Consider the following 14,904-nt stretch of genomic DNA (forward strand, 5'->3'; position numbering starts at 1 on the left):
CCTAAGGCAGGTGTGGAAAGTTCCATCCAGCAGGGACTTATGGCCTGTGACCTGCTCTATCTTTCAGACATGGGCAGGTTGGAAGCTGAGTAGCTCACAGGAACTGTAGTGGATTTTCTTTTTCTCACCAATAACAATAATGGCGAGTATGAGTACTGGTTGAGTACTTACCAGGCATCTTTCTTGGGAATATGTGTCACCTCATTTAATCTATGCTACAACCCCCTGTGATAGACGCTATTGCATGATTATTCTCATTTTACAGATGAGGAAACCCAGGTACAGAGGAAATAGCATGAAAAACAGCACTTTACAGACGGTTACTTATATTTTAGTAGAATTTATATTTTTCTGTATTGGGCAAGATTTCTCAGATTTCTCCTTAGAGTGCTTACAGGTAAGGGTCAAAATAGTTATCAGCCCACAAAGCCCAGGCATCCAACAATCAGGATAGGCTCTGGGCATGGCTCAGAGACAGAGGGTCCCAGAACCACCCCCCCACTATTATTTAACCTTCTGGGGGGCACCTGGGTGGTTGAGCATCTGCCTTTGGCTCAGGGTGTGATCCCTGGGTCCTGGGATCGAGTCCTGTATCAGGCTCCTCAAGGGGAGCCTGCTTCTGCTTCTGCCTATGTCTCTGCCTCTCTCTGCATGTCTCTCATGAATAAATAAATAAGATCTTTAAAAAACAAAAAGCAAAGAAGAGAAACCTTCTGATTGCTAGACCATCAGAGGATTCTCAGGGAAGAAGCCATTTCTCTACTGCTACAGGTATATTTCAGTATTTTAATTCATTTTAATTCTTCTTTCATTAACCATGGCACATACCACCTAACACATTCCTGAAAGCATTGCTCAGAATCATTGGCCGGGGTTCCCAGCCCCTTCGGAAGAGTCCGCCCTGGCTCCCCACTCCCACCCGCACCCCCCACCTCACCCTGCATACCTTTCTGGCAGTGCAGCCCCTCGAAGCCCAAGGGGCAGTCGCACTCGTAGCCCTCCTTCCTGGGCCGGCAGCTGCCCCCGTGTGCGCAGGGGCCCCCCACACAGGGGTGGGCTGCATTTTCCACATTCACGCCCCACGTGAAGTCGTGCCTCAGATGGATGGTGCGGTCGTTCAGGATGATCTTCAGGGCAGAGAAGGTCAAGATGTTCAGAACATCTTTGCCCTCTGCTGCAGCTTCCCTGGGTACCCTGACCTGCACTAGGTAGTTACCTGTGGCCCTTGGGAGAAGCTGCAGAGGAGAAAGCATCCTCTGGCTCTGGAAGATTCCAGGAGGTTTTAAAGAAGTCTTGAGAAATACAAAGTTAGGATTCCCACCCTGGCTGCCCATTAGCATGGACTCAGCAACTTCAAGAAAGGTGCTCATGCCCAGGTCCTACCCAGGTCTGTTGAATCAGATTCTCAGAGGGTGGTATCCAGTCAGCAGCAACTTTTAAAAGCTTTCCAACTGATTCTAAGGTGCAGCTAAGGTTGAGAGGTGCTGCTATAAAGCCAACTAGGGAAGAATACAAAACAAAGTCTCATACAGGCAGGCACCAAAGGGGGCTGCAGGCTCCTGGTGGCAATGGGGCTGGGAGCAGCTTCTATAAGGTACTGCTGTGTTCTCCTAGCCAATGGCCTGGGGTAGTCTACAGCTCCATCCACTGGGTCTCCCCACTTGTCCCACCCACTCCTCTACCCTCCCTCCCTGACACTCTTGGATTCCCTTCCTCTCCACATTCCCCACCCCACCATTTAAAAAAAAGGGGGAGGGGGGGACTCAGATCACATTCTTAGCCCTGCCATGCATATTCACTGGGACCAGCAAGCTCCTTTGCCTTCACTTCCTTTTCCCTGCAGTGGGGCTCTAGTAAAAATGATGAATTATAGGGAGAAGTTACTGGGCCTTCCAGCCCCAAATAAATGGATCCAACATGTTCAGCCCTTGACTTGGAGAGTGTGTTTATTGTGAGCTGTTGGTGTTTCCGTGTCACGCAGGCTTTGCAGAACCTGGGGACACAATGGACTATTACTCAGCCAACAGAAGAGATGAATACCCACCATTTGCTTTGACATGAATGGAACTGGAGGGTATTATGTTGATTGAAATAAGTCAATCAGAGGAGGACAATCATCATATGGTTTCACTCATATGTGGAATATAAGAAATAGTGAAAGGGATTATAAGGGAAAGGAGGGGAACTGAGTGGGGAAAATTACAGAGGGAGACAAACCATGAGAGACTCCTAACTCTGGGAAACGAAGGGTTGAGGAAGGGGAGGTGGGCGGGGGGTTGGGGTAACTGGGTGACAGGCACTGAGGAGGGCATTTGATGGGATGAGCACTGGGTGTTATGCTATAGGTTGGCAAACTGAATTTAAATAAAAACAAATGTTAAAAAAAAAAAAGAACGTGGGGACAGAACACCTCTCAGAAAGACTGCTGCCCTGCAGGGGGTCCCTAAGAGGTTAGCCACGGTCCTTCCTGCCACTAATGCTCGGTTCCACAGGCTTGCCTAAGTCCTTGGAGGGTGTCAGGAGTGTTGGGAGGACACTTTTTCCTAGTCCTGAATCTTGCAAGCTGCGAGAGCCATAGCCAAAGTCCTTCTACCCTCACCCCCTTTCCACGCTCCGAGGGAAAGCCTGTGAAACTGAGTCATATGTGTCTGAGACAAGCCAAGATGCTACCGTCCATGGCAGGACATGACACAGCCAGTGACGCAGCCTCTAAGAGGGGAGGGTGGCCCTCCCAGGAGGTGTGGAGGAAAGGGTTATGTGTGCTCTGTGAAGTAGGGAGGGGCAAAGCCTGACAAGGGTGGGGGTGAGGGTGTGAGGCCCTTTGTATCTTGGCTGGCTTTCTAGTGAGAATTTCAAGCACATGACTAAACATGGCCAACCCCACTGATGGGGGACAATGGGTAGAGCTAAGGGCTCACTGACATCGTGGTTCAGCAACAAAGGGGAACACATTAGAGTCAGCAAGTATTGATTAGGCCCCTTTCCTGGGACCCACACTGGGATACGAGAGAAGGACAGAGCCCCCACGGGGCCCTTCAGAGTGCCCGGATGTGCAGCAAATCATAACAGGACCTCCTTTCACTGGCCTGCCTTCATGTTAGCCTCCCTCCTGCTTCGTCCCAAGACTAGAAAGGATCGGTGGCCCACTGCCCACCATCGGTTGCTAAAGGAAAACAAGAGGATGCTAATATCCAGGAATCGAATATGCTTTTCTTCAAATCCCTTTTCTCCCTGTGTTTGGAGGTCCTGGAAATCTGGTTTGATGAGTCAGCCTGCATGTCTGTTACAGACAAAATATATTATCATAACTGGAGAGGCCACAGGCAGCCCCAACAGAAGGAATAACAGACAAATATGGGTGAGGTCAATGCCCTGTATCTTTTACTAGCTGAAAGATTTTTTCTGAACCTTCTATAGAAGGATTCCTTCATGTCTGCTCTTAAGAGCTTGGTTATGTGATTGATGAATGACAACTGCTAAATCGTGGGGGTGGGGATGGGGGTGCAGATGGGAATGAGGGTTGGCTCTTGACTTGAGCAGACTTCAAAGTAACCCCAAAGAGAAGCACAGAGCCAAGAGTTGCTAGGAGACTCCATTCGCCTCCTTCCCTGGGGTAGAAACATCTGCAACTACCTGATGCCTGGTCCCTCCCTCAGCGATGCCTGGATCCTTTGGTGGATTTGCTCTAAAGATTCATCTCCATTGAGTTGCATTCATGGAATGTCTGCTGGACAGAGGCCCAGGAGCAGACATTATAAGAAAGTGGGGTTGGAAAGCTATGTTGTTAGTATTAAAAAAGAAAATCTTAAAAAATGTTAAAACTTTCTCCAGGGCTTCTTTTTTGGATGCATCAGATTACACGGAACAAAGTTTGCAATTCCATCATCTGTAGTCAAGGTCACATAAACATGCAAATGTGAAGCCTGTACCTTCTGGATGCTCCCGGTGAATGGCTTCAGGATGCCTGAGTTCTTCTTCACATCATCATAATTGGGGACTCCGCCAATAAAGATGTCCGTGTTGCACCTAATCTGTGTGAAGCCTCCCTGGCAACAGATTAAAAACAAAACATGGTATAGCTTCGGAAAAGATAGTTAAGGAGCATATGGGTGGTTCAGTGGTTGAGCGTCTGCCTTAGGCTCTGGTCGTGATCCCGGGGTCCTGGGATCAAGTGTTACATCAGGCTCCCCAAGGGGAGCCTGCTTCTCCCTCTGCCTATGCCTCTGGCTCTCTCTCTGTGTGTCTCTCGTGAATAAATAAATAAAATCTTTTTCTTTCTTTTTCTTTCTTTTTTTTTTTTTAAAGATAGTTAAGACTACCAAATGGTAGAGACTCCCACCACAACAGGCTGGCTGGATTTTCACATTGTTTGGCATTGCCACTTACCACCTGGTTTGCATGTTTGTAAACGTATTAACCTCTCTGAGACTCCGTTTCATCATCTATAAAATGGGAACCATAATATGTACCACATAGATGTGTCCTGGTGAATGTGGTAGACTGCATTACTATCCGCCATCATTCAGTGCTTCCCCAGAAGTACCCCTCTCTCTGCAGGAAGATCACCTCCAGTCTGTGGATCTTTTTTTTTTTTTTTTTTTTTTAAATTTTAAAGATTTTATTTATTTATTTAAGAAAGAGAGAGCGAGCAGTGGGGGAGGCCTAGAGGGGGAGAGAGAGAGAAAGAGGAGCCTATTCCCCACTGAGCAGGAAGCCTGATATGGGCTGGATCCCAGGACCTGGAGATCATGACTTGAGCCAAAGGAGACTGAGCCACCCAGGTGCCCCCAACCTGTTGATCTTGAGTGGGACCAGGTGACTTGCTTCAGTCAATAAAACATGAGCAGAAGAGAAATGAATCACTTGTGCGCAGAAGTTTTCAGGGCCAGAAAGTGGCTCACGGTGCCCTCTTCCTCTCTCCCTGTTCCTTCAGCCTCGGTGTCAGATTAAAGCTGCACCTGACCAGGGGCACCTGGGTGGCTCAGTCAGTTAAGCATCCAACTCTCTCAGTTTTGTCTCAGGTCATGATCTTGGGGGTGAGATTGAGCCCTGCATTGCTCGGGGGAGTCTGCTTAAGATTCTCACCCTCTCTGCCTGTGCACCCCCGCCCCACTCTCTCTCTCTCAAATGAATAAATAAAATCTTTAAAAAAAAGAAGCTGCACCTGACCATTGATGGACACGTAATGTAGGTGAGAAATAAGCCCTTATTGTTGCTGCTGATATTTTGGAGCTGTTTGTGATTGACTTTAGCACAGTCTAGCCTCTCTTAGAGGCTGAGATCCTGCTTACCGAGCACTTTGCCCACAGTTGGATGCATAATCGGCATTCCTGTCTGACCAGCTATTGTTATGTTCAGCAGTGGTAAAGATGGAATCTCTTTAGGCCAAGAGAGAAGGAAGGCATGGTGAGTGGGAGGCCTTCCTTGTTATCAACTAAAGAATGGGTAGAGAAATTCTTCTATTTTCCAAATTCTGAGAAAACCCCCAAAGGCTTTCCCTGTTACTGGTTATTTCAACAGCTTAAACTTTCGTGCGTGGGCTAGACACAAGCTATGCTACGTGTAATATTTCATGTCAAAACTCCTTCAGACATGAGCCGTAAGCAAAAGGTTAAAATGCCCTAAGATAACAAATAGAGATAAATTGACATTTGGGAGCTCTGTGATGACCACTCTTGAGGTAGCCTAAGTCATGTTTCCTCTGACTTAAGGGTAAAAAGAAAATAAATAGTAGCAGTATTTAGTCATTAATTTAGCAAATATTACTGGACATAACTGTTTCCCAGGCTCTAAATGCTGGACAAACAACAGGAAATAAGGAAGACCAGTCTCTGCCCTACAGAGGCTTACATGGGCAGATGGGATTCACTCAGCAAGGACTGTTCAGGTGACTCTGGATGCACTTGGGGCAGGTGGGGGCAGGGGTGGGGATGTCCCATATCCTACCCTAGACACAGAGAGTTGAGGAGGTGGTCAAGGAAGAGTCAGAATTGAAGAAACTGGCCAGTCAGGGCTCGAGGGGAAATAATAGGTATAGGGCAGAGGCAAGGAGGGACCAGGTCCTGCAGGCATAGAAACTTGCCCCATACCCAAAAGGCACTGAGTTTTAAGCAGAGAGAAAATAGCCCTATCTGTGTTTTAGGCAGATCATTGGTGAGAGGGACAGGAATGGATTTGGGGTCAGGTCAGATTAGAGAAGGGGAGACAGAGAGGGCAGAGAGGGAGGTGCAACATCCCAGGGATCGCTCGCAGGGGCCAGGTCTGGCTAGGTAATGGCCAGGAGGTCTTGACTGCAATACAGACAGCATTGCCTTCTGTCAGGAACCTTTTAAGCAGCTTCCAGAGTTCTTATTTAACTGGACAGGGGTTGCGGGGAGGCGGCACTCATCAAAGAAGGGCTTTGAGGAATTCTAGTGGCTGCATGGAATACTGCCGCAGGCCAGAGCTGTCACCGCACACCCACAGGCACCCATCACGGGCTCCTCTTAGTTCTTATCCAAAAGTTAAGATAAGATAATAAGAGGAAAGGAGGAAGGTTGCAGGGTCAAAAGGGATGTCAGAGAAACAGGCTGTTTTGAAAACCCTTTGAGTTACAGTTTGATATCTGGTGAACACGACCAGGCCTCATGGGGTGAGAGCTGCTTCCTTTTGGTTGCTCATCAAGATCCTCCCCCACCTCCCCCCTGTTGACAAGAGGCAGGGCTGCAGCTGCCCCACCCACGGGGAACCGCAAGAGAAAAGCAAACAGACTCCACCAAAATGAGGCTTTGTGTCCAGATCTGCCACTTCTTTTTAGCTGGAAGTGGTTGGAAAACCTGAGCAAAGCCACTGGTCCGGGGTTTCTGGAGCCTTTAGAAACACATCCCTTCAAGGCTGGCATAGCCTCAACCCTGCACTGTTGGTATTTCTCAGCCTAGCGACCCAGGGTTGGGTTCAGCTTTAGTGCAGACACCTAGGGGCCTATGTCCTGGGTTAACCCCCAGAAGTGCTGTCTCACTCCACCTGCCTCTAAGTCCTAAGACCACTATTGCTAATAGCACTGCTCTATACCCAAGAGGGTTGGCCAGGCCTCTGGCCATGGTATGGGCAGCTGGGGAGCAGAAACCCCTGGGGGAAGATGTGAGTAAGGCTCAGTCACTGAGGTCAAGCCTGGGGCCTTCCATTCCTGTCTCAGAGTTGCCTCCAAACAAACATAAAACCACATCACACATACCCAAAATAGCTACACCTTTACCCACATGTTTCCATTGCTTTCCACGTGGGAGTTGCACTCCAGTCTGTTCCAAAAGCCAACAGGGAGACACTGGTTCTACCGTATTGGTTTAATTCTCATTCTCTGATATGGTAGCAATAGAAATCCTGAGGTGTGGTCTCTACCTTAGTGTTGTCTCTTCACTGTAGAATCCCAATGGTAAATCCCATGGTAAATCCCCATGGTAGATACCATGCCCTGAAGAGTTCCTTACTATAATCAAAGGCCTTAACCCCACTATCTACAAATATTCCCATTCTGTACTTCTGTTCCTGTTAGACAATGTTTGTAGCTCAGGCCTACAGAGATACAATGCTTTTTTGAATTTATATTAAGTCAACACACAGTCAAGTCTATAGTTGTGAGCTTTTAATTCTATCTTGGACTAAAGTCGGCTCCTAGAATTTTCTGGATCATACCAGAAGTGACTCCTGTTCTCCCTTTAAAATCCATTTTCCGGGGGATCCCTGGGTGGCTCAGCGGTTTAGCGCCTGCCTTTGGCCCAGGGTGCGATCCTAGAGACCCGGGATCGAATCCCACGTCGGGCTTCTGGTGTATGGAGCCTGCTTCTCCCTCTGCCTGTGTCTCTGCCTCTCTCTCTCTCTCTCTCTCTCTGTGACTATCATAAATAAAAAAAAATTATTAAAAAAAATAAAAAATAAAATCCATTTTCCTTCATCCATCTTCCTTCCTTCGTTCCTTCCTTTGTTCATTTGTTCGTTCCTTCCTGCTTTCCTTCCTTCCTCCCTGTTTTTCTTCCTTCCCTCTCTCCTTCCCTCTTTCTTTCCACAAATACATGTAGAATATTTTGTAGGTTTGAAGGGTGCTCACCTCTTGAAGCAGAACTCAGTTTTGAATTCTTCTAATCCTGAGGAGGTCCTTGGTTCTGACAAGACCTCCCACCACTGCCATCCCTGATGCTGGCCTCTGGACATACGTGTTCTTCCTTTTCACTTCTTCAACCAAATACCTCTTTCCTCACACAAAGTTTCTTTTTCTTCCTTTTCTTTTTTCTATCAATCTATTTTCTTTTGTCTTTTTTTTTTAGATTTTATTTATTTATTCATGAGAGACAGAGAGAGAGAGAGAGAGAGAGAGGCAGAGACATGGGCAGAGGGAGAAGCAGGCTCCACGCAGGGAGCCTGATGTGGGACTCGATCCCAGATCCCCAGGATTACACCCTAGGCTGAAGGCAGCACTAAACCACTGAGCCACCTGGGCTGCCCCCTACCAATCTATTTTCTTATCAGAATGCCCACATTCATTAATGTACTCTTTAAATCTGGTGATGTACAGAACAAAGACTGTTGGGAATTAAGATAGCAGAAAATCTAAAGTTCCCTCTGTTTTGGGGAGACTAAACTTTTTGTGTGTAAAGAATCCTAATAGGTTATAATTTTAAAAAAATCTCTCTCATGTCTTCTTAAAAATGTTATCTGCTTTGGACATGACCTTAGACACAAAATCATGGATGAAAGTTATAAACTTGAGTAGAAATTCTGTGCTCTTGAGGTCACGAGAGTACTTTCTTAACAAATAACAAGTAAAGCTACATAGTGTTGACCATATGCCAGGTACCATTGTGTTTTACATATATAGTTCTTCTAATTTGCACAGCTCTATGGAGTCACTATGAAGTAGGCACTATTATCATCACCATTATCCCCATTTTATAGACGAGAAAACACACACTTGGAGGTCAGGTGACCCATTTGAGTTTACACTACTGCTAAATAATGGTGCTAGATGGAACCCAGGATCCTGGTATCAGACCTGTGTTCTTTTCTTTCTTTCTTTTTTTAATTTAAAGATTGTATTTATTTATTTGAGAGAGAGAGAGCATAAGAGGGGGCAGAGTGAGAGGGAGAAGCAGATTCCCCACTGAGCACAGAGCCCGACACGGCACTCGATTCCAGGACTCTGAGATCATGACCTGAGCTAAAGGTAGACACTTAACCAACTGAGTCACTCAAGTGTCCCAGAGCTGTGTTGTCAGATGTGTGATCCGCACACCACTGGCCTGACCTCCAAGTCTGTGTCCTGACCTACTACATTATACACTGACTTAAACAAAGGCAGGGATTGATGGTAGGGGTGGCAAGGAATTTTTTAAATGCATTACTTGTATGAGCTCACTTAATCCTTTCAACAACCCTATGAGTCCTCTACTTATTACCCCATTCACAGTGAAGAAATAGGAAAAATTAAGTAACTTGCCCAGTGGGGAGCTTGGGTTTTAAGGGAGCCAGTCTGGCACTAGAGACCATGTACTTAACCACTATACTGCTGCTTTCCTCAGGTGTCCAGCAGGACAGGAAGAAAACAGTAACTCAGTTCACACTAACGTGTGTCCTTCTTACCTCTGCCATTGCTTCCACGACCTTCTGCTTATCCACTTGTAAGATACCATTCTTTGCTGTGCGAGATACATGCAGCTCATGCCAGTGGCCTAGGGTTAGGGGATCTTCACTCCTGTTGAAGGAAGGAAACTGAACATAGGTTAGCATCATTGGCGTTATGGATAACATTCATGAATCTGCTCTGATGCAACTGACGCCAACCTTAGATACCTGGTTTCATCTGGTCAAAAGAAAACAATCATTCCTGCTTAGTAAACACAGTTCTAGCTCCATTTATTGGACTCCCTTATGGTAGGAACATTGCAATTATTATTTTATTTATTCCTTATAACAAGGCTGAAATGTGGGTAAGATGAGCCTGGTTTTCTAGATGAGAGATGACAGGAGGGTGAGATGTGATCATAGTGGCATGTAAGCTTTGAAAAAGAGGAAATTACCTGGGTTATGGTGTAAAACACAGATTCTTTGGTGTATTGATGTTTGCAGCATCTTTTGAAATGCATTAAAAATAGGATGGATGGATGGATGAATGGTCGGACAGATGGATGGATATAAGGATAACTAGGCATGTGATAAAGCAAAAATAGCAAAATATTAATTGTAAATGACAGATGAGAGGGTATAAGGATGTTTACTGGATAGTTCTTCCAACTTCTCTATAGGTTTGAAATTTCTCATAATAAAATATTGGGCGGGAGGATTCTATATTGTATGATATTGTGAAAAGGATTAAAGGCACTTTAAAAATTTGATTATTAATTCAAGGTGGAAGGGCCTGATGTTTAAATGTTACCCGTAGGAGTTCTACACATTACTTTGGATAGTGAGGTATGCAAGAAGAGTATAATTATTGCATTTGTATTTCTAACAGTGTCTAGTTCCTGGCCTTCACTGAACCTCCTAATTATTTTTTGGTCCTGGATCATCTTTAGAAAACTGTCAGGAATACCAATGGGCACAATTATTGAAAGGTCTCCACCCCCTTACTTGATTTTTTTGCTCTGGCAAATGCTTTTGTGATTTGTCCTTAGCAATTAGAATTTAATCACCTTGGCTAAATCGATATGCAATAAAGAAACCAGAGGCGCTCTTACAGCATCCCCATCTTCATGATAAGTAACAGCGCCTTGGTGGCGTTCTTGTCCTGCAGAGGTCATTCTCTGTCAATACCTGCCGTCCTCAGCACGCTCAGATTGATCTCAGCCATCACGAGCTCATTTCAATTGCCTCGATTTTTGAATCAAGCTCGTAATGAATTTGACCACCTTATCCTCTTCCTAAAGTTAAAATGATTTGGCCAATTCCACAACTTCCTTTGGCTTGGGCTTTCACTGAATGTTCTTCATCAAGCGCGAGGTCTTTGAAATGGTTTTCAAAATAAACATCTTGCAAAGGGGCGCCTGAAACACCAGCGGTAATCACTGTCCTCAGGTTACACTGGAGAGGGAATGAGACAGGGGTGCTTTCTTTGTCCCTTAGACATTGAGCACTGGCTTCCTTTTCATCACAACCCATACAGAGAATCCTTCCTCCAGGTGCTTTCCTGCCAGGCAGGGAACAGTAACTCATGTTTAAAAAAAAAAAAAAAAAAAAAATTAAAACCACCCCTTGTCTCAAATAGGCACAGAATTATAAAGGAGAGAAATGCTGGACACCAAGGTCCTCTGTGGCTGTGCCCCACCCTGCAGTTGGAGCTGCCATTGTAGAGGTACAGGATGAGAGGCTGGGGGGATGGGGAGGGGGCAATCTGTCCAGGAGGAGGGATGATGAGCCCTGACCCTCCCCTCATGCTCTCTGGTCACTCCTTACCCAGGAGGAGGCCATCTGAAAACACAAGGTGATATTCAAGGTGTCTTCCCTTCTCCATTTGACAAACAGTTCTACATGAATTCCTTAGACTGTTTTGCATAATCATATGTAAATTGAGTCAATTAAAGACCAACCAAAGTTGTCTTGAGACCTAGGATGTTTTTGCATAACCAGAGGTACAAAAATGTTTGTCCGTGCCCCAAGGTAGGAAGCACATCACTGATGTGCAGGAATTCAGCTACAGGACAAAAATGAACTGTCCTTTTTAAGAACTGTTGAAACCTAGGGTGCCTGGGTGGCTCAGTGGTTGAGCATCTGCCTTCGGCTCTGCCCGGGGTCCTGGATCAAGTTCCACATCCGGCTCCCAACAGGGAGCCTGCTTCTCCCTCTGTCTATGTCTCTGTCTCTCTCTATGTGTCTCCCATAAATAAATTAAATGAAACATTAAAAAAAAAAAAAAAAGAACTGTTGAAAACTAATGCAGTAGGCATTTCCCATCAGCCATGAAAAATGACCAGCTGTGAAGGGGTGATGTATGGTCCTAACATCTCTCCCGCATGCTCTTCCTAAAAATGACAGTCTAGCAGTATGAATTATGATTGAATGCAGCCCGCAATTTCCTTTGAAACAACCAGCACCAACTCATTTCCTGCTGCGGGGCACCATCGAGTGAAACATAGTAGTGAGTTTCAAAAGAGAATTGGCCAAATGTGGGAACGAGGACCGTGTCTGCATTAGATAAATTGGCAGGGCCTCTGGCTTGAAGATGAGATCCACCATGGGAGGAGGACAGTAAGGAGAGAGAGGCATAAACAAATAAGAACATCTGTACCAACCATCCACAGGCTCTGAGGGAACCATAAAAACAGTGACACACTGTATGGGAACTGTCGATCCGCTAAGTAAATTAATAGAACAAGCTAGATAACAGGAGGAAAGGTTTGATGACTCGCAGTCAGTTCTGCAGCTATGAGCAAGTACTTTCAGAAGTACCTATTCACTACCACCCTATTGAAACTACTCATCACACAGCCTTCCTGAGCATAGGGGTCAGGGATGAGTCTCTGCGATGGGTGATTCCTTGTCATTCTCTCAAATGGAGAATGGTAGGAGACTTGCTAAATAACTGTTACCATCAAACACTGCAAGGGGACAGTAAAAATGGAAAGTGAGGTCACCAAGGACCTCTGGAAATGTCCAAGGACATTTCTGTTCATTCAGTTTCTGTTAATACTTCTTTATTCGTCATCATATATTTGTTGAGTGCCCACCAAGTGTTGCTCTGAGCAGGTGCTGATTAATTACAATTCATTGAGTTTCTCCCGATGGCATTGTGTGACCTCACGTCTGAAGCCAGCCCGTTGGCCAGAGGCTGAAGCAGAGACTCACTACCTGCTATAGTAGTTATTTGAGAAAAGGAAATCTTGCCAGGAGGAAAGCATGATCCATAAGGAAGCACGTCATCTGTAAACACCAGGACAAATTTCAGGAAAGACAATTGGGGAAGGGAGACAGGAAGGGTGCAAGCTACTAGGACAAACTTATGTTTTTTCCAAAGTGACTGCTGTTTAGCTTTTGGGGTGAGGGGGTCCCCTAAAGGTCTTAGTGCTTACCTGAGAATACCGGTCCCAGAGCCACAGTCGAAGCGGAACTCCACGTGGCCCCCTGCCATGCTGATGGACAGGAAGTCTTTGCTGCCTGTGTCATAGCTGTACAGGAGGACGCCGTCGCCCGAGTCCGGCCGAAATGTGATCTCAAACTCCGTAAAGGAAAGGTAATGCTGGGGTTCCAGGGGCCAGGGCACTGCAGCAAAGGATCTCAGGGACTCTCTGAATTGAGGAACGGTCAGGGTGAAAGCTGAGGAAAGAAGCATGTTATTAGAAATCCCTAATTATGGCAGAAATAGCCACGCTCTCTTCCTCCTGGGCACCGAGCTAAACTACCTTTCCCAGCGGCCCTCTGTTGGTTGGCTGGTGTAACCGAATTCCGGTCAGTGGAATGGGTGGGAGTATTATACAGCACTCCAGGTCTGACCCCTAAAACTCCCTTCCATCTTCCATGAGCCCTCTTGTCCCTCAACTGCTAGTGGAATGCAGGAAGCAAGGGGTGCCGATTCTAAGGTCCTGGCAGGGCCACTAGAAGGCGGGAGCCTGAATGACTACATTCCGAGGCCACCTCCCCGCCCCCCTACTGACCTGCAGTGATGCGTGATGCGAGCAAGGTTCCACCTTTATTATGTTAGGCTACAAAATATGACATGGTGTGTTACAGCTTTGGCTTAGTGGAAATCATATGCCCTCTTTTAGGTAAAATGAGATTTGTTTGGGATTATGTAGAGTATTAAAAAAAAATTTCTCCCAGGATGGTGTCTTAGGTCCAAATTTGAATCACTGGTAGAAAAGTTAAAACATGTGCAACTCGGCATGGTTTTCCAAAGTCTTTTAAATCTTTAAAACTTTCCATTATTCTATGTGTTTGTGTATGTATGTGTGTTTACAGGTATATATACACATGTTGGTATATAGATGTATTGCGACAAATGCAGACAGTATTGAGAAGTGGAATAATTCACTAGAACAGTATAAAGACAAAGAAACAAGATGACTTATGTCCCATCCCTTTGTTAATGATTCTGTGTATATCCTCCCAACCTATTCTCTGAAACTGTCAGATATTCTAAGGAGCAAGAGCTGCAAATGCTCCAAATTCAGTCTGGTACAGACCATACACATAGAAGCTTTCCAAGGTTATTTGAGGGCCAAGAAGAGCTGCCCCCAAAGCCTGGCCCAAGAGCATCCTAAAATGAATATATCTTTGCTTGGTTTGACACTTTGACACTCATAGACATTCCAACCTGATTTAAAAGAGGAGGGGCACCTGGGTGGCTCAGTTGGTTAAGCATCTGACCTCAGCTCAGGTCATGATCTCAGAGTCCTGGAATCCAGCTCCACTTTGGGGCTCCCTGCTCAGCAGGGGGTCTGCTTCTCCTTCTGCCTCTGCCCCTCCCACTCATGAGCACACACGCACGCTCTCTCTCTCTCAAATAAATAAATAAAATATTTTTAAAAATTCTCTCATGCCTCCCAGCAATGCATGAATTTTAGTCCCATAAAAATGTATGGGATTTTGCTAAAAGCACATTCATAAAAAATTACATCAACATGAATTAACAGTGCAGACAGAAATCGCAATCAACTTGCTTCTTTCTCACCATCTTCACAGTGTCGCCCTTTAAATCCAAGGGGACAGAGGCAAATGTAGGAGTCGGCGTCGACTGCCATGCAGGTGCCACCATTGATACACGAGGCTTCGTCACAGAGTCCACTGCTGCATTCCCCTAAATACAGAACAGGAATTACAAAACCGATCCATCATGTGAGCCAGGCGATCATCAGGCGATGATGCTGATCATGTCAACAGCTCAGAGCTCCGAATAAATGCAGTTCAGTTCCCACTCCTGTTAATTTGTACCCCTGCACAACT

General features: G+C 45.8%; 1 protein-coding gene across 2 annotated transcripts in view; it reads right to left on the minus strand.

The window, feature by feature from the left end:
- EGFLAM (EGF like, fibronectin type III and laminin G domains) overlaps positions 1-14,904 on the minus strand; it is a 182,196-nt gene that overhangs the window by 22,962 nt on the left and 144,330 nt on the right. For both annotated transcript variants that reach the window (XM_049109317.1, XM_025436293.3), the window contains exons 14-18: positions 14,633-14,758; positions 13,035-13,278; positions 9,613-9,724; positions 3,930-4,046; positions 947-1,127 (exon numbers count right to left, since the gene is read on the minus strand). In XM_049109317.1, the coding sequence (XP_048965274.1) occupies positions 947-1,127; positions 3,930-4,046; positions 9,613-9,724; positions 13,035-13,278; positions 14,633-14,758 (780 nt within the window). The remainder of the gene's footprint in view (positions 1-946; positions 1,128-3,929; positions 4,047-9,612; positions 9,725-13,034; positions 13,279-14,632; positions 14,759-14,904) is intronic.

This window comes from Canis lupus, chromosome 4 (assembly GCF_003254725.2).
Source record: "Canis lupus dingo isolate Sandy chromosome 4, ASM325472v2, whole genome shotgun sequence".
Lineage (NCBI taxonomy): Eukaryota > Metazoa > Chordata > Mammalia > Carnivora > Canidae > Canis > Canis lupus.